Here is a 25,425-nt window from a genome sequence, read left to right as displayed (position 1 = left end):
TATAGGTCACCAAGAGTTTAAACCCCCCCCCTTTCAAGGACACAGTCAGTTGAATTCCAGCTTCTGTAATCTGCATGAGAAAGGCTAGGGAGAAGCTGGGGGAGGGTCTGTGATTTAGTAAGAAAAGCTGTGGCAAGGCTGGGCAAGGAAAAAATTCCTTGGCAGTGTTTCTTTCTTATCAGGTGCAAGATGCAAGCTGTGCATTTCTAACAATACTCCATTTCTAACAATATTCCATTTCTAACAGGGGAATAGCTTTGGCCTGCTTCTTTATGGCTTATGTGTACCTCCTGTGTGGTGCTAACAGGCTTTTTGCAGCTAGCCTCCCTTCAAGCTGTATCCCATAGCCTGCCTTCCTGTAGCACTGTACTTACTTCCAGTAACAGGTGTTAGGGGTTCCCTGTTACAGAGGGATTGCAGACAGTTTTGCAGGTCACAGGTCAGTACATGATATTTTTTTCAGGGCTAAGAGGTATCAGTGGTCTGATTGTGAAGGTTAAATGGTGGCTAGGTAAGGGCACAGGTAAATTTGTCATTACAAACATTACTGTTAGTTTTCAGACTTTTGAAAAATAAAGATGGTATCAAACCAAAACACTGGATCCCAGTTCACCATAAAATTTGGAAACTTCAAATCCAGGTCCAGACTTTACAGCTCAAACGTGTTTTTAACATACTTCCAGATTTTTTTATGTTTAGAGAATCCCTATTAGTATTAGAAAATCATTGTTCATTAGGTCCTTTTTCATGGTACCTGCAGCCATTCTTTTGGAATAGATATTATTTTTAAGGCAGTCAAGAAACTCAAAGATGTCTGCTTTAAGTTATTTTCAAAATCTTCTGTGCAGGTTTCTCCCACCTTGATGTCATGCTTGTGGAATGCTATGATCCAAAAGGTGACCAGTGGAATATTCTTCAGACACCTATCTTGGAAGGCCGCAGTGGACCTGGATGTGCAGTTCTTGATGACAGCATTTACCTTGTAGGAGGCTACAGCTGGAGCATGGTATGTACCCTTTTTTCTAAAAATGGTTCCTCTTACCATCATTATTTACATCTCCAAAAAACCCCCCACTGTGCTGCTTCTTTTCTGTCTTCTAGGAAATGTTGAAAGTATAACTCAGGGGCTGTCAAAATCTTTGATCAACCAAGAATATATCCCCATGGTTGATTTGTTTGATTGGCTCGTGAAATTGTTGTTTCTTATGAATCATTATAAGAAATAGTTTTATTTTTCACTGAGTGTAAATTCAATACAAAGTTCAGGACCCACATTTGGAAAAATGATAGTGGTTTTGCTGCCCACCTTTTACACAGGACCATAGTCTAGATTACAAGGACAGAATAGGCTGGGCGTAGACCCTTTCGTCCCTCCTGTTAAAACTGGCTTACTGAGAGCAAGAGTGTAAGACTTATGGAACTGGATGAAAAGTAAGCAAGAGGAAGACTGACTCTGTAGCCTTCAAGAGAGAGGACTCCCCCAGGAGGAGAGAGACCAAGGTTCAAATTCAGGAACCCAAGACTGTTTAATGCTGCCTGCTGCTAGGACTATTTGCGTGTTTTATATTAAGCAGTGGTTGATTTAAAAAAAAACCCAAACAAGAAAACAAATAAAGTAGGGACCAGAATCCAGGTGCCTCACAGCACTGATTTGTGTCACAGTGCACCTTAGGCAGAAGTTAGGCACACAGGTGGATCACTTCTTAGTATACTCATGAGCTGAAGTTGAGGTAGCTAAGGATCTTTTCAGACAAAATGGAGTTACCAAATGATGCTAGGCGCCTACATTTTTTTTGCAACCATTAAAGCAGGTGAAGTAGTCAACTAAACATCACCTTCTGTTTAGCCACATTTGAGAATGAGTTGTAGTCAGTGATTATTGGCTACAACTGTGCAAAAGAACCCAAAAAGCTGCTGACCAAGGTGACATGCAAGCAATATATAGGAGCATCAGGAAAGTTCTTGAGCCTGTTCAGAGGAAGATTGCTCCTTTAAAACCCCCCACAGATGAAGTCATCAATGACCGCAATAAGCAGTTGAACAGCGATGGGTTGAACATTACTCAGAAATCTACTCTTGTGAAAATGTGGTTCATGACTTCTCTCTCGATGCACATGAAGACCTTTCAACCCTGACAACGCTCGACCATGAACCTGCTGTAGACGGAGTAGAAAAAGACATTGATCAGCTTGCTTGTGGTAAAGCCCCAGGTACAGATTGCATATTGGCTGAAGTTAAGTTTGGGAAATCTGTCCTCCTCTTCCATGTGCATGAATATGTACGTGTTGGAAAAGAGGTGTCAAGATATGAAGGATGTAAACATAGTCACTATGCACAAAAACAAAGGGGATATGAGCAACTGCAATAACTATTGCGGTATATCCTTATTTTGCATCATTGGGAAACTGTTCGCCAAAGCTGTCCTGCTAAGACTGCAGACCCTTGCAAACAGAGTCTACCCTGAGTCTTTATGTGGTTTCAGATCTGGTAGATCCATGATGGATATGATACTCCCCTTAAGAGACACCTACAAGAAAAGTTCTGTGAACAAAGGAGATCTCTGTACATACAATAGCATTTGTTGATTTCACCAAAGCTTTTATTTTTGTCAGCACAGACAGTTTGTTCCAAATCCTGAAGAAGATTGGCTGCCCTCCTAAGCTCCTGAGTATCATCAAGTCCTTCCATGTCAGTATGCGTGGAACAGTGCAGTTCGATGGGTCACATTCAAAAGAATTTGAAACCAAGAGCGATGTCAAGTAGGGCTGTGTCCTCGCTCTGATTCTTTTGGGGATTTTCTTTGCTGTCCTACTCCAATATGCGTTCAGTGGCTGTTCAGAGTATGGTAAACTCTTTTAACCTTGCTCATCACAAAGTGAAAACAAAAACCGAAGAAGTTCTTTGTCCATGGAATTCTCGATGCTGATGACTCAGCATTGTTATTCATTCAAAAGCAGGACTGCAAAGTCTCATGGATCACCTTTCTCATGCCTGTGATGATTTCGGTCTGACTGTTAGAATAAAGAAGACAGTAGTCATGGGTCAACAAGTTGACTGCCCTCCCAAAGTTAGAATAAATGATGAAAACCTGGGCTCCACTGTCTCTCAAATTCTTGGCTTGGAAGCCAAAATTAATGCTTGTATTGGAAAGGCAAGCGACACCGTGGCTCAACTTCAAAAGAGAGCTTAGAAAAACAGAGTGCTTACTCTGTTGACAAAGATCCCTGTCTACAGTGCTTGCATACTTACCTCTTTATTGTACGGCAGCAAAATGTGAACTCCTTATGCCAAGGAAGAAAGATAACTGAACAGTTTCCATCTTCAATGTCTCTGCTGTATCCTTGGCATAACATGGTGTGATAAAATCTCCAACTCCACTGTTCTGGGATGGGCTGAGATATTACCCAGTATATTTGTGCTCCTGAGACAGACATATCTCTATTGATTAGGATATGTGAACCAGATGAGCAATGGTCAAATCCCCATACTCTATGGTGAGCTGACCGCTGGCAAACATCCAAACATCGACTTGGATGGCCCAAACTCTGTTTTGTTGTTGTCTGCAAGAAAAACCTTCATGAGCTGCGCAGCAATGGCCAATGCTGGGAATCAGTTGCTTCAGACCGCTCCGAGTGCAAAGCCACTGTACAGCAGGGCCTACATCACTTCAAGATGGAGAGAGTCAATGATGACTTAGCGAAGATGCATCAGAGGCAGGCAAGACAAAATGATACTTGGCGTGCCAGTGCAAGCTCAACCGAGTTTGTATGTGCAACTTGCCAGAGGGTCTGCTTGTTGAGCACTGGACACCTCAGCCTCTCAAGAAGCTGTGGTGGGACCCAGTAACCTACCAAGGGCACAATCCCCATGGACTCCTGAGACCAATGGCTGGCAATGAATGAATGAATGAGAAAGATTTGAATCTGTCCATAAGTCTGCAAACCCTGATGCCTAATTTACATTGTAAAATAAGTATACATGTTGTGAAACAGAAATTGTACCAAACAGAAGTGACTGTACTCTGGCAGAATTGGGAGTCAGGTGATATAAGGTATTAATCTTTGCCCTGCCACTGGCTCACTGCATTGCCTTGGGCAAGTCACTTTGCATTTGAAGTCCCGCCAGATGGGTTTATTATCATTGAAAGGTGAGAAAACCTCTCAAAGCAGTACTAATTAATGTCATATGGTGCTTTAAAGCCAGAATTTATTTCATTGGTGCAGGAATGAGTCCTTAAGGTGCTGCAGAGTTATTCATTGTATTTGCTATTTGCAACAATGTATCTGCATGTACCGTTTCCATTTGACACTCGTATGCACATTCTGTAAGGAAAACCCAGTGTTTTAAAAAATTTAGCTCTTTCTGTCAATTTTGATATTAAATAAAAGTTTTGATTTTATTTTATTTATCTTGCTTCCTTTGTTTATGGGAATAGCCCCACAGGCTTGGATTGAAAAACTTTTATAATCAAGTCTGATTGTCCTCTTATTTATACCAGATTCATATCACTGTAAAATAATGACTTCTGATTTTTCACCTAAGGGAAAGGAACTTTGTATATTTTTACATCATCTCTGAATATTGTGTGTGTGTATGTGTGTTTATGAGGTCGTGAAAAAAGATACTGCTTGAGCTTATGTTCAAGGTAGTTTCAGTTGTTTAAAGACTATTAGCATCTTTTCTTCATGTGGTTTCCACGTAAGCCAAAATATTTTAAAATTATTATAATTAATCTGGGGCACAGTGATACAAAAATATGTAGTTTGGTGGAACAGAGTAATGATTTTGGTTGCCTCAGTCTCTGTATACTCAGTTTAAGACACTATTAAAGAAGCCTGATGATTTTAAAAAATCAGTACTCAGCACTTCATAAAATCAGACCTATTTAAAGACTCCTAGGTAAGACATCAGTGATCACTAGTTGTTTTTGGAAAATTTGGCCTGTTACCTTTAATCCAGTTTGCTATTTGGATTCTGCTTCCATGGTGTTTCAATGAGACTTTGTTTTGTTATAGGGGGCCTATAAATCTTCAACTATTTGCTATAGTCCTGAGAAGGGAACCTGGACAGAACTAGAAGGAGATGTGGCTGAGCCACTTGCTGGCCCTGCTTGTTCAACTGTCATCCTGCCAGCCTGTGTACCATACAACAAATAACAGTCCTGGAACATTGAAATGAACAATGTTGCATTCCGGAAAGTAATGACGGGTGACGTAAATATTTTAATAGAACAGAATTCCTGGTAAACAAAGCTACTGTAATCAACCCCTTATTTCATATTTATGCTTTAAAAGCAAACTAGAAAAAAAAATCTTGTCCCATCTCAGATAGATGCCGGTGTCTTGTGAAGCAAGTAGCTAGAACACACCGAACATTACATGCTGACAGACTGCCATTTCAGACTGATTTTAACTTTTTTCAGCTACAGAGAGATTCCTCACATCAATTTTAACTGTAAAAAATGAAGGCTAAATTTCAAGTTCAGCCTGAAAAGACAAGATCAGTATTGTGCATTGTATTCTACCTGCATGTGATCTATGTTGAAGTCATGAGGATGTTGTGTTCATGAATGCTTCAAAATTCAGATAGTAACAAGCTCACACTGCATTGCAGAATTGTCTCCTCTGTAATCCTATCGTACAGCTACTTCACATGCTCTGCAAGCAACACAGCATCAGAGGATCATAAAAGGTAAAGAAATATCATTCGTTTTTTGCACAACTTGGCTTCTCATACACTCTGCCTTCAAAGTCCCCCTGTGTAAGTGCAGCAAAGAGCAGACTACAATGGAAGTCATGCTTTACGGAGCACTTCTTGCAGTAGTGATTTAGGGATTAGGAACAAATTCTCCTCTTAGCTACAGTGGAGTAAATGCAGTCATTCCTCAAATATCAGTGGGATGAGTGTTTTTACTTTGGTGTAACTGAAATTCTGGCCTATAACCCAAATCCTGGGTTAAGACTCTAAGTTATAACTGTAACCTGTTAAAAGAAATCCAATCTGCTATTACAGTGAGCATACAATAATTCTTTTCTCATTTCCACTAACCTGTTAGAAGTGAACACAATTGCTATTTGCTTCCAAAGACAAGAGTTTAAACATAATTGTGCCTCTTCAAACTCTTTAATCAGTATACACAGTTTTGGAGGGATGCTGGTAAATAGCTAAAATTCTCATCTGTGATTTACCTTAAAATATGTATGATCAGAGGGGTTTTCTCCATTGATCTGGAGAAACGTGAGGATGGATTCTCTGCTGCCTTCTACCTTGTATAGTTATTTACACATTGGATAGAAAATCCAAAAGGCTATTAAGGCAGAATGGTAGAATTTTGCACCCACTTTATGGAGTTTTAATTGTTGACTCTGGGGATAAGTCAATGACAAATCAAGTTCTATGAATTTTATGCTTATGTCTTCTTTTTGTTGGCTTCACAGCAGTATTTCACTTACAATACTGTACCTGATTCTCTGCTGTCTGTCTGCTGGCATACTCATTTATACCTGTGCAAAGTACATGTAAAACACTCTAATTTACTCATGGTTTGCAGCCACTTTACACTTAAGGCCAGCTTCTCAGCTGGCATAAATTAACATAGCTCAATGCATTCCAGTTGATGCTGCCTGAGGATCTTGGGTTTTTACTTGCAAGTCCATAAACAGATGCACTGGGTGACAGGCAGTGGAGAATTAAACTCAATATTTCCAAAGCTTTGCATATTTTTGTCAGTATCATTTGTTGAGGATAATGGTAGAAAAACAAGAAGCAAAAAGCTACTGTCTGTTGGCTTCTGTTGCAGTAGGAATAGACATGAAGGGGAAATCATTATTTGATTTGTAAAGTAGGAAGAAAAAGAACAGATATGGTTAAAAATGTCACTGGACATTCAAGAGTCTAAGAGAGTAACATAAATATTGGGGAAGACAGATCATGGGACTGCTTCTCCATGTCATCACTCCAGTTTTTTGCAGTGTAAATCCTTGCTTGCAGTAGAATTACACAGATGTAAAAATGAAGTAACATATTACAGACTGAGGCTGTATAAATGCAATAAATTAATGGGTGAGGCAGCTGCACATCTAGAAAAACTTGTTTAAAGAAAATAATTCTCTGAAGCCACTCTGTAATGTGCTGGGTGGTTTCCCAGGCATAATCACTAAGGAACTCATAAAGGTGGAGTGTATACCCTGAAATCTCAGCCCATTTCTACTGTATAGTGCAATCTTAGTTGGTTTTGTATTTATTTGTATTGTTCAGATCCAAGGGATCCCTTGTAAAATATATTTGGTGCAATCATGACATTTTTTCTTTTCTGTTGAAAGTATATAAATATAAATATATATAAAGAGGAAACCTGTTACAGTACTAAATGAAGAAACCTCGAATGACATTTAAGATCATGATAAGGTCTGCCATACAGCACTGACTGTCACCTGTCTCTACTAAAATGTACCACTTTAAAGGGTATTTGTTGTCCTTTTTAGTGGTTCTTTTTTTTACCAAGATAATTTAAAGATTTGTGAGGACTGTATGTAAATCTTTCTATCTTTCAGGAAGGCATGACCAAGGCAAGTGCTAACTGAATAAGTCAGACTGTAAATTTTGTACAGTATTAGAATGTGTAAATGAAGCTTGCTTGTAGGGGGAAAACTTTAAATAAAACTTTATGTACTAATTCAACTCTCTGCCATATTCCTACTTATAAAGTGTATGTATAAATAATATCTACATTAAATTCTTTGGAAGTTTTTTATTATGTAGATGTGTAAACATTTTTATTTTGTGATTATGCATAACCAGTTCCCTCTTCTCCAGGCATGATCTACTTTATGTTGTAAAGGTACATTCAGGGGAAGAATTTGGTCCACTACATGCTTCATCTCTATTTAAATTAGTAAAAGTCCTATGCACATGCCTGAGGTCAGACTATGACCCCAGGAAAATGTAAATCCTGTTACACGTTTGTGAAATCTCTGCCGCGTCTCCATCCCTTCTTCAGATCCTCATGTCTTGGTATACTCTTCCTAGTGGACCAGGAGCCTTAACATAAATCCATTTTATGATAAATTAAATAAAAAGGGCTCTCTCAGTGAAATAGTCTTCACTTTGTAATATAAGTTATGTTTATGAGGATTCTTTTCTCTTTAAAATTTCCCCTAATCTTATTATGTGCATTTTCCTTATTACCTGGATAACCCTGATTTAGAAGCTAGGTAGTGGGTCTGATCTGGTATGAGGATGTAAAGACAATGATTTTGCAGTGTTGCCAGTATTGCCAACTCTCATGATTTTTGGAACTGTTCTTAAAGTCTGCGCTTCAGGAACGTGAAAAACCTAGCTCTTTCTTTTATATAATTTTGAAGGACACATTCTTGCCCCATAATGTAATAGTGGAACAACAAGGTGAGGTGAGACTCTTACCCTCTCCAACAAACAGGGTAGTGTTGCTCCGTAATATTCTAGGATGCACAGAAAGAGAGAAAGGCATCCTAGTATGCCAGCCTTTATGTGTGTCCTGAAGTAGAGTATAACCTGCACTGTAGGGGATATCTCTTTCATCAGTTAATGCCAGCTCCTGTAAGGTGCTAAACACCCACATAGTCTCAGCCCTAAAGTCTTACTTCAGAAGTTATTTGCAAGTTTTCCTTAGCTTTTGCTTATTTTGCGTCTTCCGTCTATGAAAGCGCTGGTCTAGTTAGTCTAACTCAGATGTTAGCAAACTCTGGCCCATGGCAGACTCCATTTCCCAGCAGCTCCTGTGGCAGTGGCTACTTCTGGCTGCCACCACCTGACTCAACCCGGAGGCCTCAGCAGCCCAGCCTGCCCGTCCCACATCAACTGCCAGGGCTGGGACCCACACAGGCAAGGTGCGTGGCTGGGTGGCTGGGATGGGCCACAGCTGGGAGTAAGACGGGTGGGTGGGACTGGTGAGACCCCAGGATCTTGGGGTGGTGACAGCGTAGGGTTGGGGCCAGAGCAGTCATAATCCGCTGCGCGCATACCCCTGTGCTGAGCATGGGTTTTGTGGGCAGGCACGTGTAGGGAGCCTCCCGCTGTTGCCACCCCAAGATCCCTGCCCCAGCCCCAGAGCAGCTCCCTGCCCAGCTGCGCGCCCTGCCCGTGCAGCTCCTAGCCAGTCTCTGTGGAGACCCCGGGATCGCAGGGCCGTGACAGTGTAGGGCTGGGGCAGGGCCCCGTTTCTGCAGTCTTGGGCTGCCACAGCACTGCGCTGTCACAATCCTGGGTCTCCACGGAGACTGGCTGGGGGCTGCGTAGGCAGGGGCTTCTGGGAAATGAAGTCCGGTTGCGGGCCAGAGCCACCATTTTCCCCACCCCGGTCTAACTACATTTGTAACCCAACATATGCACAAAATTAATGGAAATCCTCACAAAGGACTAAATCCAAATTACTCACATACAAAATACTGCAGTTCTCTTGTTTTAAAAATTAGTTCGCTTTGCATTTCCTTTCTTAAGCTAAGCAGGTTGGACCTGTGTGAGGGGAGCTAGAAATTGCAAACAAGTAACAATGAAAGAGCACTGCAATTTAATCAGCAAAATGTATGCTATTGAAAATCTAAGATATACATTGTGATTTGTGGAATAGGATGTTTTGCCTCTCTAGTTAGGCCTTTAAAATTCAAACGAAGGAAGTAGTGATCACAGCACTGGAGGTCAAGAGTAGCTAGTAGGAGGAGAAACGACACTAATGAATTCTAGAGGGCTTGTAATGCCATAAAAGATTCAGTTAATCTGCAGCATAGATGTTGATCAGTGGAACTGAACCTAACTCTCTGGACCTTGTCAGATGTATTCTGTGCATGTCAGTGTTCCACACCAATTACAGATTTTAGAAGATGCTCTCATGCAAAACTATGTGCCCTAATATATAAGCCAGCTCAGATGTAACTAAAATTAAAATCTGACTGTGGCAAATCTCTGTGATCCTGATATATGAAAATCCAAATAAATGATTTGTTCACAGAAATGAAAAATAACTTCAGCAGGAAATTTCAAAATTACTTATGCAGGATTAATCCAGTTCAATGAATGCATCTTACGTTGATTAATAAAGCGTCCATGAATTGCAAAATAAAACTAGAGGAGACTTGTGCACTGTTATATTTGTATACTTTACTGGAGCTGGAGAGAAGTGTATGCACATAAGGAGATGTGGTCAACCAATGTATTGCTTTAATTGTAAGGGATTGAAAACAAATATTGATTTCCTAATTGTATTTTCTCCCCACAATTGCAATCTACTTTTAAATTGTTTTACTTCTCTCTTGAAGAGTATAGTCACCACATTTATGTATCAACATGCTGAATAAGTACAGGGCAACTAGTATGTTTTCTACAATGACTCTAGTCATCATCTAAGTGACATCTGCAGCTTTCACTGGCAAAAATGCGGGGACTTAAGCATTAGCTCACCTAGATGTGCATCCCTCTGTTTGCACACAAATTAGAATTAATCTAGTAGCACCATCTCTTTACGACTTGTTGCACCTGGATTTAAATGACCTTAAGTGAAACCTTGCCAGTGACCAAATATGTGGGAACAAATACAAAGAAATTATTTGGTTCTTTCCTTTTTAAAAATTTTTTAACAAGTCTTGCATTCTCTTGAATTGTTCTTCTTTACCAACTTCCAAAGAGCAATCTGTTGGATTGCTATTGGTCTATTGGAGAACCTGCTCTTCAGTTTAGAAAATACCATTAATCATCATAATTTAAACAAAAGCAATGCTTATTAATGGCTGTGGTGAATTAGCTACAAGTATCTTGCAAATTTCATTGAACTCCTTTGATTTAGGGATGCTTCTGTTTTTTCATGCCATTATGAAGGTGTCAGAATCCAACAGATATCCAACAGAAAGTATCTGATTCCCACAGGGGAAATGTCAATATTATTTTACCTATTTGAAGAATTTGCAAGAATTCATAAGAAATATAGTTTGAAACTTCTTACCACAACAGCTACATTTGCCATAAAAAGGGAAACCCTAGAAAGCCAGGAAGTCTTTGATTGAAGAGGCTTATTGTTTATCAAGATACTCAGATATATACTATTTTAGAGGTTTGTGCCTCAAGAAGTCTGCAGTGTAAATCTGAATAATCCATATAATGTTTACCATTTGTAAGGATAATCTGGGAATCTAAATTAGTTGATTAATAGAATATGGAACCCTCTACTTCTGGGCTGTTGGCTTAAATCAAGCTTGGGTCTTGGTAGTAGCAGTTCATATTGTAATAGCATCTGAAGACTCAGCCAGACTGACAATAACAAAGTCATTATTCTCTGATAATTTTTGTGGCCAGGGCACAATAAGTTTGGAGTTCTCTGTTCAGTTCCAGTGGTACCAATAAATAGTCTTGATTAGCCATCACAGCCAAGATTGAATAGCCATAAAAGCTGTAAACATGCCTTTTCCTCTAAAACCACCTTACCAAAACAGTGGTAAGGCAAGTGGTACAACAGCTGCTGCTGTCTACATTCAAGCTAGGGACAGAAGTTACATATAAACCAGTATAAAAGATCGGAAACTGATCTGAAGTCTGAAACACAGCAAACGTTAAGCGCGCATAAACCGCTTTCAAAATGGCTGAAACCAGTTTAAGATAAACATGGGTGAATGTAGTATCAGACTTAACTGAATTTGGTTAAATGGCTTTACTGAACATCTGTCCCAGATCCCCTGCAGCTTTAAGTTAACTCACAGTTCCCTAGCATCCCAGAATGCTTTGCACCTTCCCCTGCAAACCTCCAGATACCCCAGGGGTGGGTGCGGGGGCAAGCCTTGGCTGTCTGCTCTAGCTGAGCAGGGAGGCATGCGCTAGTGCCCCCCAGTTTCTGGCCTAAGCCACTGCAGGCATGTGGCTGCTTTTCTGGAAACAAAAGTAAATGTCTGTTCACTTGCTTATCGGTTCAGTCTACACAGTTTAGACTAATCTACGAAGACTGAATCGATTCCACCTCAGGGTTTTTGACTGTCTGTACTTAGCCTCAATGGCAAGCACAGCACTTCATCTGTTGGGATATTGGTCTATTTCATTAGCCTTAAATTTACATAAAAATTTATGTACAAGCTGGAAAAAGCACACCAGAAGAACTACACTATACTTCTGCCTTCTATTTCTTTCTCTTGTGTGCCATGCAGTTTCTAATGATTTGCCAGTTAAAGGCACATCCACCCATGCAGGCATGTGCACTTGCAGAAGCTCAAATAGCAGTGGCACAAATGTGTGCCGAAGATGTGTACCTCAGCACATGTGCCTGACCATGCACTTTGAAGTGGAGCAAATTGTGTCATTTGGAACAAACTGACCCTGCCCAGCTTCTCCTAGATCTTCAGCCAGGGGGAGCTCTAGCTCTAGCAATTGTGCTGGCCCTAGCAGTATAAAAAGCTACCCTAGTGAGCAGCTCAGGGCTAGTTGCCCTCAGACACTTCTGAGGCCCAGCCAGTTGGTTCTGGGGACACTACCCCTTGTGACAGTTGGACTGCTGTAGCAACCTTCACCTAGAGTGGCCCCTGTACCCTCTATCCACTGCAGCAGTCTGGCAGTGGGGGCTGCTGCCTGGCTGTGACCTGCTACCACCTGTGACAGCATCCATACCCTTGGACATGCGGCCCCAGGGCCACACGCCTGCCAGACCCAGGTGGGTACCGCACGGCTATCTGGGCTGTGGTATGGCCACTACAGCAGAGCTGCCTGCACCTCTGGACCAGCTGCCAGTGGGCTGTGGCTGCACAGCTGGCCTTCGTATGGCACTGCTGTCGTGTCTTCTGGTGCCCCTGCTCTGCCATCTGTGCAGGTATTGCTCAGATGTGCTTGTTGCAGTGGCCCACTTTGAACTGTTGAAATGTATTCTCCTGGCCCCAAATGGGGTGGAGGGAGGGGTTGGGGGTGTGTGGATTCTGGTTGGATTGTGGGGGGTTCATGGGTGTGGAGTATGTGAGTGGGGGTATAGGTAGGGAGGGTTGTGGGGGTGGGGTTTGTGGCTGGGGTTGTGAGGTTTGTGGATGGATTGTAGGGGATTTGTGGATGTAGGGTTTGTAAGTGGGTTTGTGGGGGTGTAGGATTTCTGGGGTGGTTCATAGGAGGGTTCTGGGGGGCCCTCACACCTGCCATCCCCCCACGGTGTGCAGCAACAGCCAGCATTGGGCCCCTGGGGCTCTCATGGCCTGCTTCAGGCAGAGCCCCTGGCAATGCTCCAGGCGATCTAAGACCTGGGGGCTACACTTGCACCATTTTACTTGCAGCACTGAGCTGGCCTGGCCTACTGGTGTGCATCTTCAAACAGGGTTGAGCCAGCTGCTGCCATTATCCAGGACTTCCAGGACTGTCTGAAGGACCTGCGCATCATTGAGTCAGGTCAGCTCCTGCCTTCATGTGCCCTGTGTGCCATTGAGCCAGGCTAGCTCCATGGAGGCAGGAGCTAGCCTGGCCTAGCCCAATGGTGTGCAGCTCATGTGTGCAGTGCTGGGAGCCCCGGGTGAGCCAGCCTGGTACTGCCCAAAGGCATGCACCAGCAGGCTGAGCTGGCTCTGTGCACTATGCATAGCCCCCAGGTCTCAGGCAGCACAGTGAGTCACTGTGGGGCTTTGCCTGCAGCAGACCATGACAGCCCTGAAGGGCTGTGCACCTTGGGGGTGGGCAGGGGACCCACCCCTGCCACACAGTCCTTTACCCACACACAATCCTTCCACCCCCACATTCCCGCTTACCAGCGACAGAGCCTGGATTTGGGCCACTGCTGGCAACCTTGCCCCACTTCTTTTTGCTCCATCATGCTGAGGCAGCGTGCTGGAGCAGCAGGGGCATGTGGCAGGCATAAAGATGCTCTGGCTGGGTACTGGAGCATCTCTCTGGAGGACCCAGCCACTGGTTGCTTCAGGACACGTTCCAGGAGTGTGCCTTGCACTACTTTTTTCTGTCTCTAGTGGGTTATGGAATAGAGAAAGATCCCACTCAATTTACTGATTCATTTGATGTGCCTGGCTGGGGGAGTATTTGGTTGATTGCACGATTTCACAATGATTTTACACTTAATTCATACAACACAATTTTATTTTAAAATTCCTTACTACACATATAACACTGCTTAGCTTTAAGAAATCCTTTCCAAACAATGCTATAAGAATTAGTATTACAAAAACAACTACAATTACAAGTAAAGGTTAAATTGGAATCAATACTATTATTTCTCACGGTATACTTACAATCCTAGAATTCCTAGAAACCAAATCCCCAGATATACTTTCATTCTTTAGTTATGGTTTTAGGGTTGGTCTCAGCAGTGATAGGAACAAGTCCCCTTCCTTCGGTCCCACTCGGGCGCTCCGCGGCTTCAGCGTGAACGGGAGTTCTTGTTCACAGAGAGGGTGGTTAAGGTGATCAGTCTGATCCGGCCTACACTTGCGAGTCTTCCTTTGGTGTTCTGCAAGTGAGGTTACCTCCAAATTGGGACTGTAGGTTACAGTTTTTATTGGGTGAGTTGCTGTCTTGGGCTCCTCCTATCCAAACCTGTCACTACTCCCAGATTTGGCCTTGGATCTTTTACCCAACAGATTCTTTTCCTGGGTCTTCTTTGCGAAATTTTCCACACCACTGCTGTGACCTCTAGTGCCAACTCCCTTCCAAAAGCCTCTAGGTTTCGATCTCTCAGAATGTTTGCCCAAGGGTCGCTTTTAGGTTAACTTTGTTAAAGGCCTCTAGAGATAAAATTCAAAAACCAAGACATTCAGCACATTCGCTGCAAGGCCTCTGAAGATAAAATTCAGAATCAAGACATTCACCACGTAGGCAGAAACAAGCAATGATCCTAGATAAAAAGATGAACCTTGCCTTTTTTCTAAACTGACTAATGGGTATTTATTACAAAAATTCAAACTATCACATTCAATATGACATTTTCCAGTGTGTTACTTTCTTTATACTAGGATTTCCCACTATCAAACTTACACTCTGCACTGCAAATAAACAGCACGGGGAACATTTTTTTGTTCATATTGTTCCTCCCCCAAACCGCTCTGAGATGCCACAGCATGCATGTGCTCACGCATCTGGATGCAGCCTAATTCAGCTTTTGTTAAGATTTTTGCACACCAATTCCATATGGCCCATCTTTAGAAAAATGTTAGCTGAATAAGAATAGTTTTCATAAATTGAATAAGTATGTACTAAAGAATATTTAGACTGATCCATATTGCCTAGCTCATGGCACAGTTTTCTTCTTGCTTGTTTTGTAATTATGTCTATCCAAATTCTAGGAGTGCACACGTACATACATTATTTATGCATATAAACTAAAAATGTGAGAATTCAATAACCAGTAGAGCTATATTTTATATAAGGTTTGTATGGCTATTGGGCTATTTTTTACTGTAAACTTAGTGTAATAGTAGTGTGCTTTAATTATTTTTCTAAAAATGTCACCTCCTTAGATACTGAATATCCTGTTAGGCTAAGCTGGAAGTAAAACCACAAGAAGGATGTATATAACTATAGTGGGAGGGCACAATTAAACTGTAGATCAAAAATATAATGGAATAATTAGCTTCTGTGAGGAAGTAAATCTTCAAACAAAAGATTTAAAATTCTTTATTTCCTTTCAAACTAGGCGTTTACCTAAGTTGTCCAGTCTAGAGCTGATATCAGGGCAGATCATTTAAAATCCAGAATAAGAAAATGAAAGACTACCTTCCCAATAGTCCTGTCAGATTTCCCATCCCAGGTGAGAAACAAAGCTATGATCCAGGTATCCAGTATTCTCACACTGTCCCCACTCCTTCAAGTCTTACTTGCTTGAAGTAGCATTTACTCAAACAAATAAACATGGGCCTGATCACATCAGAAAATGCGATAGTAAGCAGTTAGCAAACACATTGGCTTGCCAACACACTTTTGCTTCCTTTGCAGGAATATGACGACATTCGTTGAGTCTGTCACACACTTCCTCCTCAGAAATACTGACTGTACATTCACTCTCCCATCACACATTCCAGTGATTTCAAATTGTGTTCAAATAAAAGAATAAAACACACGACATTTATCCAGCCAAAGAAGACTTTTCTAGAAGAGCGTGAGGTTTTTCCTTTTTGATGACCTAGATTTTTAGCTCTAAGAAGAACTATTTCTATAGTGAAAATCTGGGTTCTGTAAACACTTGCTGTGAATCATAGTTGCTTTAGTAAGTAGTCCCCTTAGGTATAAGTTTTAGTCATTGATTCCAGTATGTCAGCAGCATCTAAAAGGTTTTTAGGATGTTTAACTTTTTTTGTTATTAGACTCCTTTGTAGCTCTGTTTCCGGCATCTAATGAGGTTATTACTATTAGGAAGCACTATGCATAGTAATGCAAGTAGTAACATTTTCCAGGATAGAGCAATTAATTTGCATTATCAAGACTTTACAACTCCCAACCACATATGTGCATGTGTGTGTGGGCGGGGGAGGAGGTGTGTTATTGCTGCCACATCACGTGCTGATTCTCCTTCCAAAGGAGAAGTACTTTAAAAAGTCTGAAGTCTCTTCAACTGTACAGGCAGTCCTCAGACTTGCAACACACTGGTTCCTGAAAACTGTGTCTTAAGTCGAAAAGTTGCAACTCGGAACCAATTTTCTCATAAGAAACAATGTTATAAATGGGTGATTGGTTCCTGAACCAACGCCTTATTTTCACCAAAAATACCCCAGAATTTTGTACTCAATTATAGATGACTAATATAGCTACCTTAATGTATTTATATTGTAAATACCAATCATATTGATTTGGAAGGACTTCTTTGAGGTGACTTTGCTGGACTTTTTGAAGAGCTCTTGGTTGGACGTTTTGAAGGGTTCTTGGCTGGAGTCTTCTCAGGAGTCTTGGCTGCAGGTTTTTCTGGAGTCTTGTCTGCTTTCTTAAAGAAAGTGTCCAAGGAATTTTGAACAGATATTCTCCAGGGAGATGAGCGATGCAGCGAACTTGTTTGCTGGCGTGGCATTGCATTAGATCAAGCGTTGTAAAGTCAAAACTGATGTCATAAAGTTGAAACAGGGTGTCAATTTATAAACATTGTAAGTGCGAAATGCTGTAACTTGAAACGTTGTAAGTCGAGGACTGCCTATACATGAATTAGACACATGGAAAAGTGGTTTGAAGATGTTTTTAAAATGTTCAATGTTTACAAGTATTTATTTGTATCCCAAAAACACCATAACTATGTAAAGTGCTGACTAGGTTTGTGAGCTGATCCCAGTGACAAATATGTGATTTCTTTAGGGCGTTTAATTTTGGGGGGGAAATAACAATATTTGGAATTCATTTTTGATAACTATCCCTCTAGCTATCTAATTATGTTAAACTCTCAAGGATGATGAAATGCACACACATTTAGCCTCAACCCCCTTACTAATTTTACCTGTGACCATTTTATGGTGGTTTCATTCCTAGACTGAATTGGTGCACCTTATGTTTCAGAGCTTGGTTTTCTGATGTTATGCCCAGAGCCTTTGCTAGTGCTTTTGGGAAGGACTCAAGAATGTTATCTTAACAGTTAGACCTCACCTTAACCTGACCAGAAAAGAAGCAATTGGAGAATGAACTGTTCTCTGCTTTTACTGGGTATGTTTAATTTTGAGTTGTTTATCACATACTGTGGGATACTCTGGGCACCAAGACTGACTATCATTTAAAAAAGAGAAATACCAATTATACACAGTTTGGGGGAAGCTTGCAGTCTCTATCAAGAGAGCTGTCAATATGATGCACATTTTCATTTGCAGCAAAAGCTTTAACTGTTGCTAGCAATATCCTGGCTAAATTAAACAGTGATGTAATTATAATGAAGTCAACAGAACTCTGAATTCTAAATTTGATAAAAGAAGTAATTCTATTTTCTGCTTGGCCATTTGTAGTGCAGCCTAACTTTATCATAATCTGTTTTCTAGTTAAACTCTTCAGAGCTACAGTTTTAAACGTGTACCGTCCAATTTGCAGATACAAAATACTTGATCCTACAAAGTTTGTGAATAGTTAGAGATGCAAGGCCAAGTTTTTTCACCCTACTTACCAGATTGTGAGTGCAAATCAGGAAACTAGAATTCAATATTCTAAATTTTTAGAGGGTCACACAGACAAGTGCATGTGCAAGTTTTAGTATGCAAATTGTATGACAAAAGAGAAACCCAACCTTAGTCTTTTGGAAAACATACACTTCGGAGTCACATATTGTAGTTATTTGCTATATTCAATGAATGTTGATATATATGTGATGTCAAATTGATGTTTCTAAAGGCATAGACTTAGAAATATGGTTCTTCTCCATCATATGCTTTTTTTGATCACAGTCCTAGCTCTTATGGCTGAAAGAGATCAATATTGTAAAAATAAATAAGCAGATAGCACACTCAGTGCCACTGTTGTTGCCTGTCATAATCCACTGAATAGGGCATAAATACATAAGAACATAGGAAAGTAGGGCTGGAAGGGACATTACACCATCATCTAGTCTACATCCTGACCAAGGCAGGATAATACCTGACTAAACCGTCCCAGCTTAGTGTCTGTCCAAACTTTTCTTGATAATTCCATGGGATGGAGATTCCACAGCTCTAGGTAGCCTGTTTCAGTGATTGAGCACCCTCATACTCAGAAAGTTCCTCCAAATTTTCATCTTAAATTTTCTGTGCTGCAGCTTGAGGCCATTATTCATAGTCCTGCCCCTATGATCACAAAGAAAACCCATCTCTATCCTCTCCCTACTCACCCTTCACATTTTTGGAGACTCTTATCAAATCCCACCTTGGACATTTCATCTCCAGATTAAATAACCCTAGCTCTTCCAGACTTTTCTCATAACTCTTGCTTTCCCAGCTTCTAATCATTTTTGTCACTCTGTGTTGGACTCATTCCAGTCTGTCCACATCATTCTTGAAGTGCAGGATTCAAAACAGGACACAGTACTCCAACACTTCACCAATACTGAATGGAGCAGAAGAATCACTTCCCTTGATTTGCAAGTGACACTTCTGTTGATACAACCTAGTGGGTTTGTCTACATGAGATGCTTTACTGTGCAATAGACTAATCTACTGCACAATAAAGCATCAGTATCTACACATATGAACCATCTATTGTGCAGTAAATAAGTCTACTGCACAGTTAGCTACTACTTGTAAATACAGCACAGTAGAGCATGTGTAGATGCTGACCAGAAGGGAGACAGTTGCTGACTAGCTCCAGGTTGCTCAGAGAAATCTCAGTACAGCCCACAGCTGGCTGGGAGCTGCCCCAGAAGTGGAACAGCTCTCAGGCTGCCCTGGGAAGTCCTGCTGGGCATGGGGCTTGTCCCCATGTGCACAAGGCTGGGAGACCTCTGCAGTGGCAGCTGTCTCCTGGCCCCATGCACATCAGGACCCCTCCTGATTTCTAGGGGGCAAGGTGACACCTGCTGCTGCAGCCACCAGAGCTCTCCTGGCCCGATACACATGCGGACAAGCCCCATCATAGGTGGTAGAAGTGGGGAGCTAACAGGACTTTGTCCCCCCCAAACCTGGGGCAGAGGTAGGGCCACAGGGCAGCCTAGCCACGGGCTTCCAGTGCAGCAGAGGTGGGGAAGAAGTGGGACTGGGGCTAGGGGAGGGGCAGGTGCTGCACAGTTGGTGGGGTGCAGGACTGAGCTGCCCCACTCCCTTCCCCACCAAAGCCCTTTCCCCTCCCCCCTCACACCTTCCCTTGAAGACTTTCTCACCTGGGGGGAAGGGGCACATGCGCGCACTCATGCTCAGCCCCCTCAAAAAAAACTTTCTCCCCCTGCCTATGAGCCCCACACTCCCTTCCAGGCCCTCAACTAGCACCCTAGGGGAGCCTGGGTAGGAGCTGCCTTGTACTGGGCTGCTCCCATTAGAAGCAGATTTGCTCTCACCTGGGAGCATGTCTAGATGTGCTTCCAGGGAAGGCTTGCTGCACAGTATTTTACTTCACAGTAAAACATTATTTATAACATTAATAGAATGTGTAGATGTGCCCAGTATGTTGTTGGTCTTTTTTCACAACACAAGCACACTGTTGGCTCACATTCAGCTTACAAGCTAATCTTACCTCCCAGTTCCTTCTCTGCAGTGCTACAGCCTAGCTAATCATTCCCCAGTCTGTATTTGTGCATGCAATTTTGTCCTCCCAAGTGCAAGATATGCACTTGCCCTTGTTGACTGCAGACCATTTTTCCAATCATACTGGATTCAGGTCATTCTGGATCCTGGCCCTGCCTCCTGGAGTATCTGCAACTCTGTCTAACTTGGTGCGCTTCACAAATTTGCTAAATATGCAGTTGATCCCATCATTCCATTCCAAATCACTAATGAAGATGTTGAACAATACCAGACTCAAGACAAACCCCTAGGGAACCCAACTTGATACCTCATCCCAACTAGACATTGAGCCACTGAGGACTACTGTTGAGCAAATGAACCGACCAGTTATGCATCCACTTTACAGTGCTTTCACCTAATCTGTATTTTTTGAGTTTGTTAATGAGAATGCCACGGAAGACAGCATCAAAAGCCTTGCTGAAGTCAATGTGTGTCACTTTGCATTCACTGTCAGGGACCCTAATTGCCTAGGCAGCCACATCTACCTGGGGTTTTGAATGAGGGCTGTACCCCAGCTAATTAACTAGCTGGCTTCCCGATTAGCTGCTGGGAGTACAGCTACCTATTTAATTTCACCTGTTGCTACAGCCCGTAAGCTAGCCAGCAGTACTGACTCAATTCTGTTCTGGTGAGCCTCCTGGTTCCCTAGTTCCTGAGTCTGATTTTGCTTTGTCACTAGCTTCTGGCTTTGGATTTCCCCATTGGTTCTGGTAACTCAGTTGCAGCCTTCTGAACTCTGACCCAGCTTGCATTTGGACTCGGCCTACTGGATGCAGTAATTTGGTCCCTGATTCCTGCCCCCTTGGGGCCTGTGGCATGTAACCGTTAGGCTAAGCTACCTGTATCCTGGTTCCTTACAACTTTTATGGCTTCCCTAAAATCTATCTAGGAGGAGCCTCTTGAGCTCATGAGCTAGTTGTGGGGTACAGCCTTGTGAGGCAGTCTAGTGTCACAAATATATCTGGGCCGGCAGGTCATGTACCTGAGCTGCTCAGGGTCTTATTGCAGCCACTACTCAGGTTGAGTCTATCCCGGGGTAGGCTGGATGCAGCCCACCAAGCCATTCTATTCGGCCCGCGGAGCCCCTAAAAAAATTAGAAAAATAATATTAATCTGCCCTAGGCTGCCTGTCATGTGGTCTTTGATGTCTTGCCAAAACTCAGTAAGCGGCCCTCCGCCCAAAATTGCCCGCCCCTGGTCTAGCCTGTTGGGTAGCCCACGTAGCAGAGTTTAACACGCCTGTTATAACTATATACTCTAGGACTTCAAGACACTTGGCAACTTGACCATAATCATTACTTGACCAGATACCTCTTCTCCCCACCTCTCTGCTTTGTTGCTTGTGTTCACTCTGCACAGCTGGGCTTGTATTAGCGAGTGTTTTGGCGAGGCTATTTGCTTCCTTTAACAACTTATGGAGTGTAGCCTTTGATAAGCATGATTCAGCACAAGAGTTGCCCCTGGGCCTCAGTGGGTATTTTGACATCCCTCTCCAACTTTGCATAGATCTACACAGATAGTTGGAGTATAGTACAAAGCATTATTTCCCCAAATTAATTTCAAAATATGCAACCATTGTAATTTCAAAGGAAGGTTTAATTCAATCAGTTTTGCCTTATTTTGAAACTGTTCAATACAAATTATTATTATATTAGACTGGCTAAAGGGGATCTAAGGGAAAGAAACAGCATGGTGACTTCAAAGGAAAGAGTGAGGGATTCAGTGCAAAAAGGGTAAATTTCATCTGCACATTCTTAACTGCTAGGACATTCTGCACATCTCAGGAGTGCACTAAGTGGTGCAGTAAACCAGTAAATTAGAAGAATGTAAATTCTTTAGTAGGAATTGCACGCAAGGGAAAAATGCTTCCTCATGCTCATATTTGTTTTCATGAAAATAATGTACAGTCTTCCTAAAATCATACTGGTACAAAGCTGAGTAAGACATCAAAACCAGTAATAGATATTACACTGGTCTGAGAAATGGCAGGGACACAATTATCCTCTGTGTTTGTGAAAATCCTTGTGATAAACATAAAAGATATCATACTAAAAGCCTGGCACTTGGTATGTAATGTTCTCTCTCCCTTTTTCTCTCTCTGTCTGTCTTATTTATCTCTCATTAAACTAAATTGTATTCTTATTGGCTGAGTGACCTCTGATATTGTTATTAATTGATTTATATAGTGCCTTTTGCAAGCCTCAAAGCACTTTACAGAATTACAAATCTGTAGAGGGATCACTTCACCCATCATCTAAGTGTAGCCACCTTTGGGATGGATGGAACATGGCAGCTACTGTAATGGCACAGTAAATGCTTCTAGATGAAAAAATGAGGAAGAATACTGTATATGCAATTTCACTTACTATGAGCTGCTCCTTAAGTATCTGAAAAGCAGACTGAAAGTGTCTAAACAACTTTTGAAAAATGACTGTTAACTGCAAATGTCAAGTAAAGAGAATAGAGACAGAAATAAATATGAAAGAGCGTATTTTGCATGTGAATTCACTACCCAAGAAAGTTATGAATAAGACTGGACACTCTTCCCATGTTTCTGATGATAACATAAATCTCTCCTTTTTTCCCCTTTCTCAAAACCTCTGTTTATGCATCATTATGCCCAATGCTACTTGTCCATCTACACCAAGGCTCTCAACCTTAGTAGACTCAAGCTACCCTTGGGAAAATGCCAGCTCTTAGCTTTCACTTGTTTTTTGACTATGGAAAATAATAGGACAAATCTTCTGTTGCAAAGAGCTCAGAATGACCACAAGAAGTCAGAATGTGCTTGAGACTTTGAATTTCTATGTGAAATCTCTGGGTTTATCTTCTTAATTATATGTCAATGTTTGTACACCTAAGAGTGCTAATATTGTGCAACACCACATCCCTTTAAAAGGATCTCATGGCACAGCCCTCCCTCCCCACCACCACACACACACATACTGCACAGGCACTGTAGACTTGCATCTGTATTAATGTCTATGCACTGTGGTTATGCATACACACATGCACATGAGTACTGGCACAGTATCGTTTATATGCATGACAGTATCTTGTATATGTGTCACTATGTGATATATATTAGGATCTACATTATATACATTTTTACAGGAGCAAATCAGCCCCAGGTTCTTAGAAAATTGCCCCCTATTGTGTATAAAGGCAGTCCTCGACTCACAAAGTTTTGCACTTACAACATTTATAAATTGACACCCGGTTTCAACTTTCTGACGTCAATTTCAACTTTACAATGCTTGATCCCACGTAACTCCACACCAGCAAATAAGTTTGCTGTGTTGTGCATCTCCCTGGAGAACATCTGTTCAAACTTCCTTGGACACTTTCTTTAAGAAAGCAGACAAGACTCCAAAAAAACCTGCAGCCAAGACTCCTGAGATGACTCCAGCCAGGAACCCTTCAAAAAGTCCAGCAAAGTCACCTCAAAGAAGTCCTTCCAAATCAATATGATTGCTGTTTACAATATAAATACATTAATGTAGCTATATTAATCATCTATAATTGATTAAGTACAACATTCTGGGTTATTTTTGGTGAAAATAGGGTATTAGGCCTTGGTTCAGGAACCACTCCCCAATTTATAACATTGTTTCCTATAGGAAAATCGGTTCCAAGTTACAACGTTTTGACTTAAGACACAGTTTTCAGAAACCAATTGTGTTGTAAGTCTGAGGACTGCCTGTACTGCATTCCTGATTCTCCAGTTTGGCCAAGTTGCATTTCATGCAGGACCCAACTCAGGGGGAGGAGAGAAGGTGACAAAAGCTAATGTTTGCTGTTCCCAGTTCCTGGGCCCTGCTGGGAATCAGTCCAGCCTATAATATAAGTTTGCACTACTCAAGGCTGCTCTAAGTTCTCCTGCCTGGTCTCAAGGGTCTATTATTCCAGCCAAGATTTGCCAGAATGCAGTAGTGAGCTGGTCACATCCTCCCTCCTAGACACTGTCCCAGCAGGTTCTCCATACTTAGGTGGCATAGATCCATCTGCATCATGCTGGGCCCATGGGAGAGCCATCAGAAGGGCTGGATCTATTTTCATTTCTATATTTTTCAACTAGGGAAACATTTTCTATTCTTTAAATATGGGAATCAAATAAAATGAACACTGTTGCTTGCTAGGCAAGGATTGTCACAGACAGAGCCTGTCCCATATACTCTTGATCCATGAGGGGAAAGAAGTTAAATATACTAAAATTTACAAGCCAAGTTGTCAGCAAAAAAGTAGATTAATACATAAAATGCACAAATCAAAAATTGCAGTGAGCTGCTCTATTGAAGGTACCCATTGTTCCCCACTGGGGTGGAGCAGCTCAGCACTGTCCCTCACTCTGGATTACACCCACAAGGCACAATGGTAGCTCTGAATGCATGATCAGTGTGTGGGTTGTTATGGACTCAACCAACAGAGGAAGACTTTTTTTAATGAAAACTTTAGAATTTGCAATAAACATTTTTAATTCTGTTACATCAATTATAAATGAGCCACAGTGTATTTTTTCAGAATATTGTAGTTTTATCTTCATTTGAAACATTTGAATGCCTCTAATTAAAAAAGGCAAAGTCTTTCCAGAGGTACAAACACAGCAGAGAATATCAGAAATTTCTTTGCAATGCTGGGTCATTAAAACTGCTTAGACTTGAGTGAAATATACTGTGTATCTCAGAAGGTTTTGAACCCTTCCCCATTAAAATCATCCCTGGGTATGAAAAAAATGCACCCCTCTCCAAAAAGAATTAATTTCACTGGTTACATTAACAAGCAGGTCTGCACTCTTATCTTTCAAGAATTCTATGCCTGACTGCATTTATGTTCTCATTTAGCATCTCAAAATGGGCACTTTCTTTCAAGAAGGGTTACTGCATGACTCACCCGCTTAGTTAATCTGACTAATTAGCATACTGTCGCCCATTAACAGCATTATAACAACAACTGTAGCTCTCACTACCTCACTGTCTTGAAAACAGACCTCTCCTGGTTTGCAAGGACATTTGTTGCACTCTGTCTTTTGTTAACTCTGAGGTTATTTATCACACCAGCACAGGATTTGCAGATAGCTATGGAAAGGATGATATAATTCTTAATATCCTGCAAAAACCTTTAGCCCATAATCTTTCCTAGTGACTTATTAGAAATTGTTCTAAAATTAAGTCCTTAATTCTGCAAGAAACCTCTCTGAAATCCAAGCAGCTCTCAGGCATCTCTTCAAATTCCATTGAAAGGCATTGAGGAAATTAAAGTTTTTATCTTTTATGTAATAATGCAGAAG

The 25,425-nt window shown here is 41.6% G+C and overlaps 1 protein-coding gene and 1 long non-coding RNA gene across 6 annotated transcripts in view; both read left to right on the top strand.

The window, feature by feature from the left end:
• KLHL14 (kelch like family member 14) overlaps window positions 1–7,758 on the top strand; it is a 111,489-nt gene extending 103,731 nt beyond the window's left edge. For all 5 annotated transcript variants that reach the window (XM_019547566.1, XM_019547575.1, XM_019547584.1 and 2 more), the window contains 2 exons: window positions 849–1,006; window positions 5,016–7,758. In XM_019547566.1, coding sequence (XP_019403111.1) covers window positions 849–1,006; window positions 5,016–5,156 — 299 coding nt within the window. In that variant the 3' untranslated portion in view covers window positions 5,157–7,758. The remainder of the gene's footprint in view (window positions 1–848; window positions 1,007–5,015) is intronic.
• A 7,230-nt stretch (window positions 7,759–14,988) lies between these two features.
• LOC109324873 lies at window positions 14,989–18,939 on the top strand. The gene is made up of 3 exons (XR_002105028.1): window positions 14,989–15,739; window positions 17,467–17,610; window positions 18,903–18,939. It is a non-coding gene; the product is annotated as an uncharacterized LOC109324873 (long non-coding RNA).
• Window positions 18,940–25,425: the final 6,486 nt, after the last annotated feature.

Source organism: Crocodylus porosus, unplaced genomic scaffold, assembly GCF_001723895.1.
Source record: "Crocodylus porosus isolate Cpor-Errol unplaced genomic scaffold, CroPor_comp1, whole genome shotgun sequence".
In the NCBI taxonomy this organism is placed as follows: Eukaryota; Metazoa; Chordata; order Crocodylia; family Crocodylidae; genus Crocodylus; species Crocodylus porosus.
Note: the sequence above shows the minus strand (reverse complement) of the source record. Positions and strands in the feature narration are given on the sequence as shown.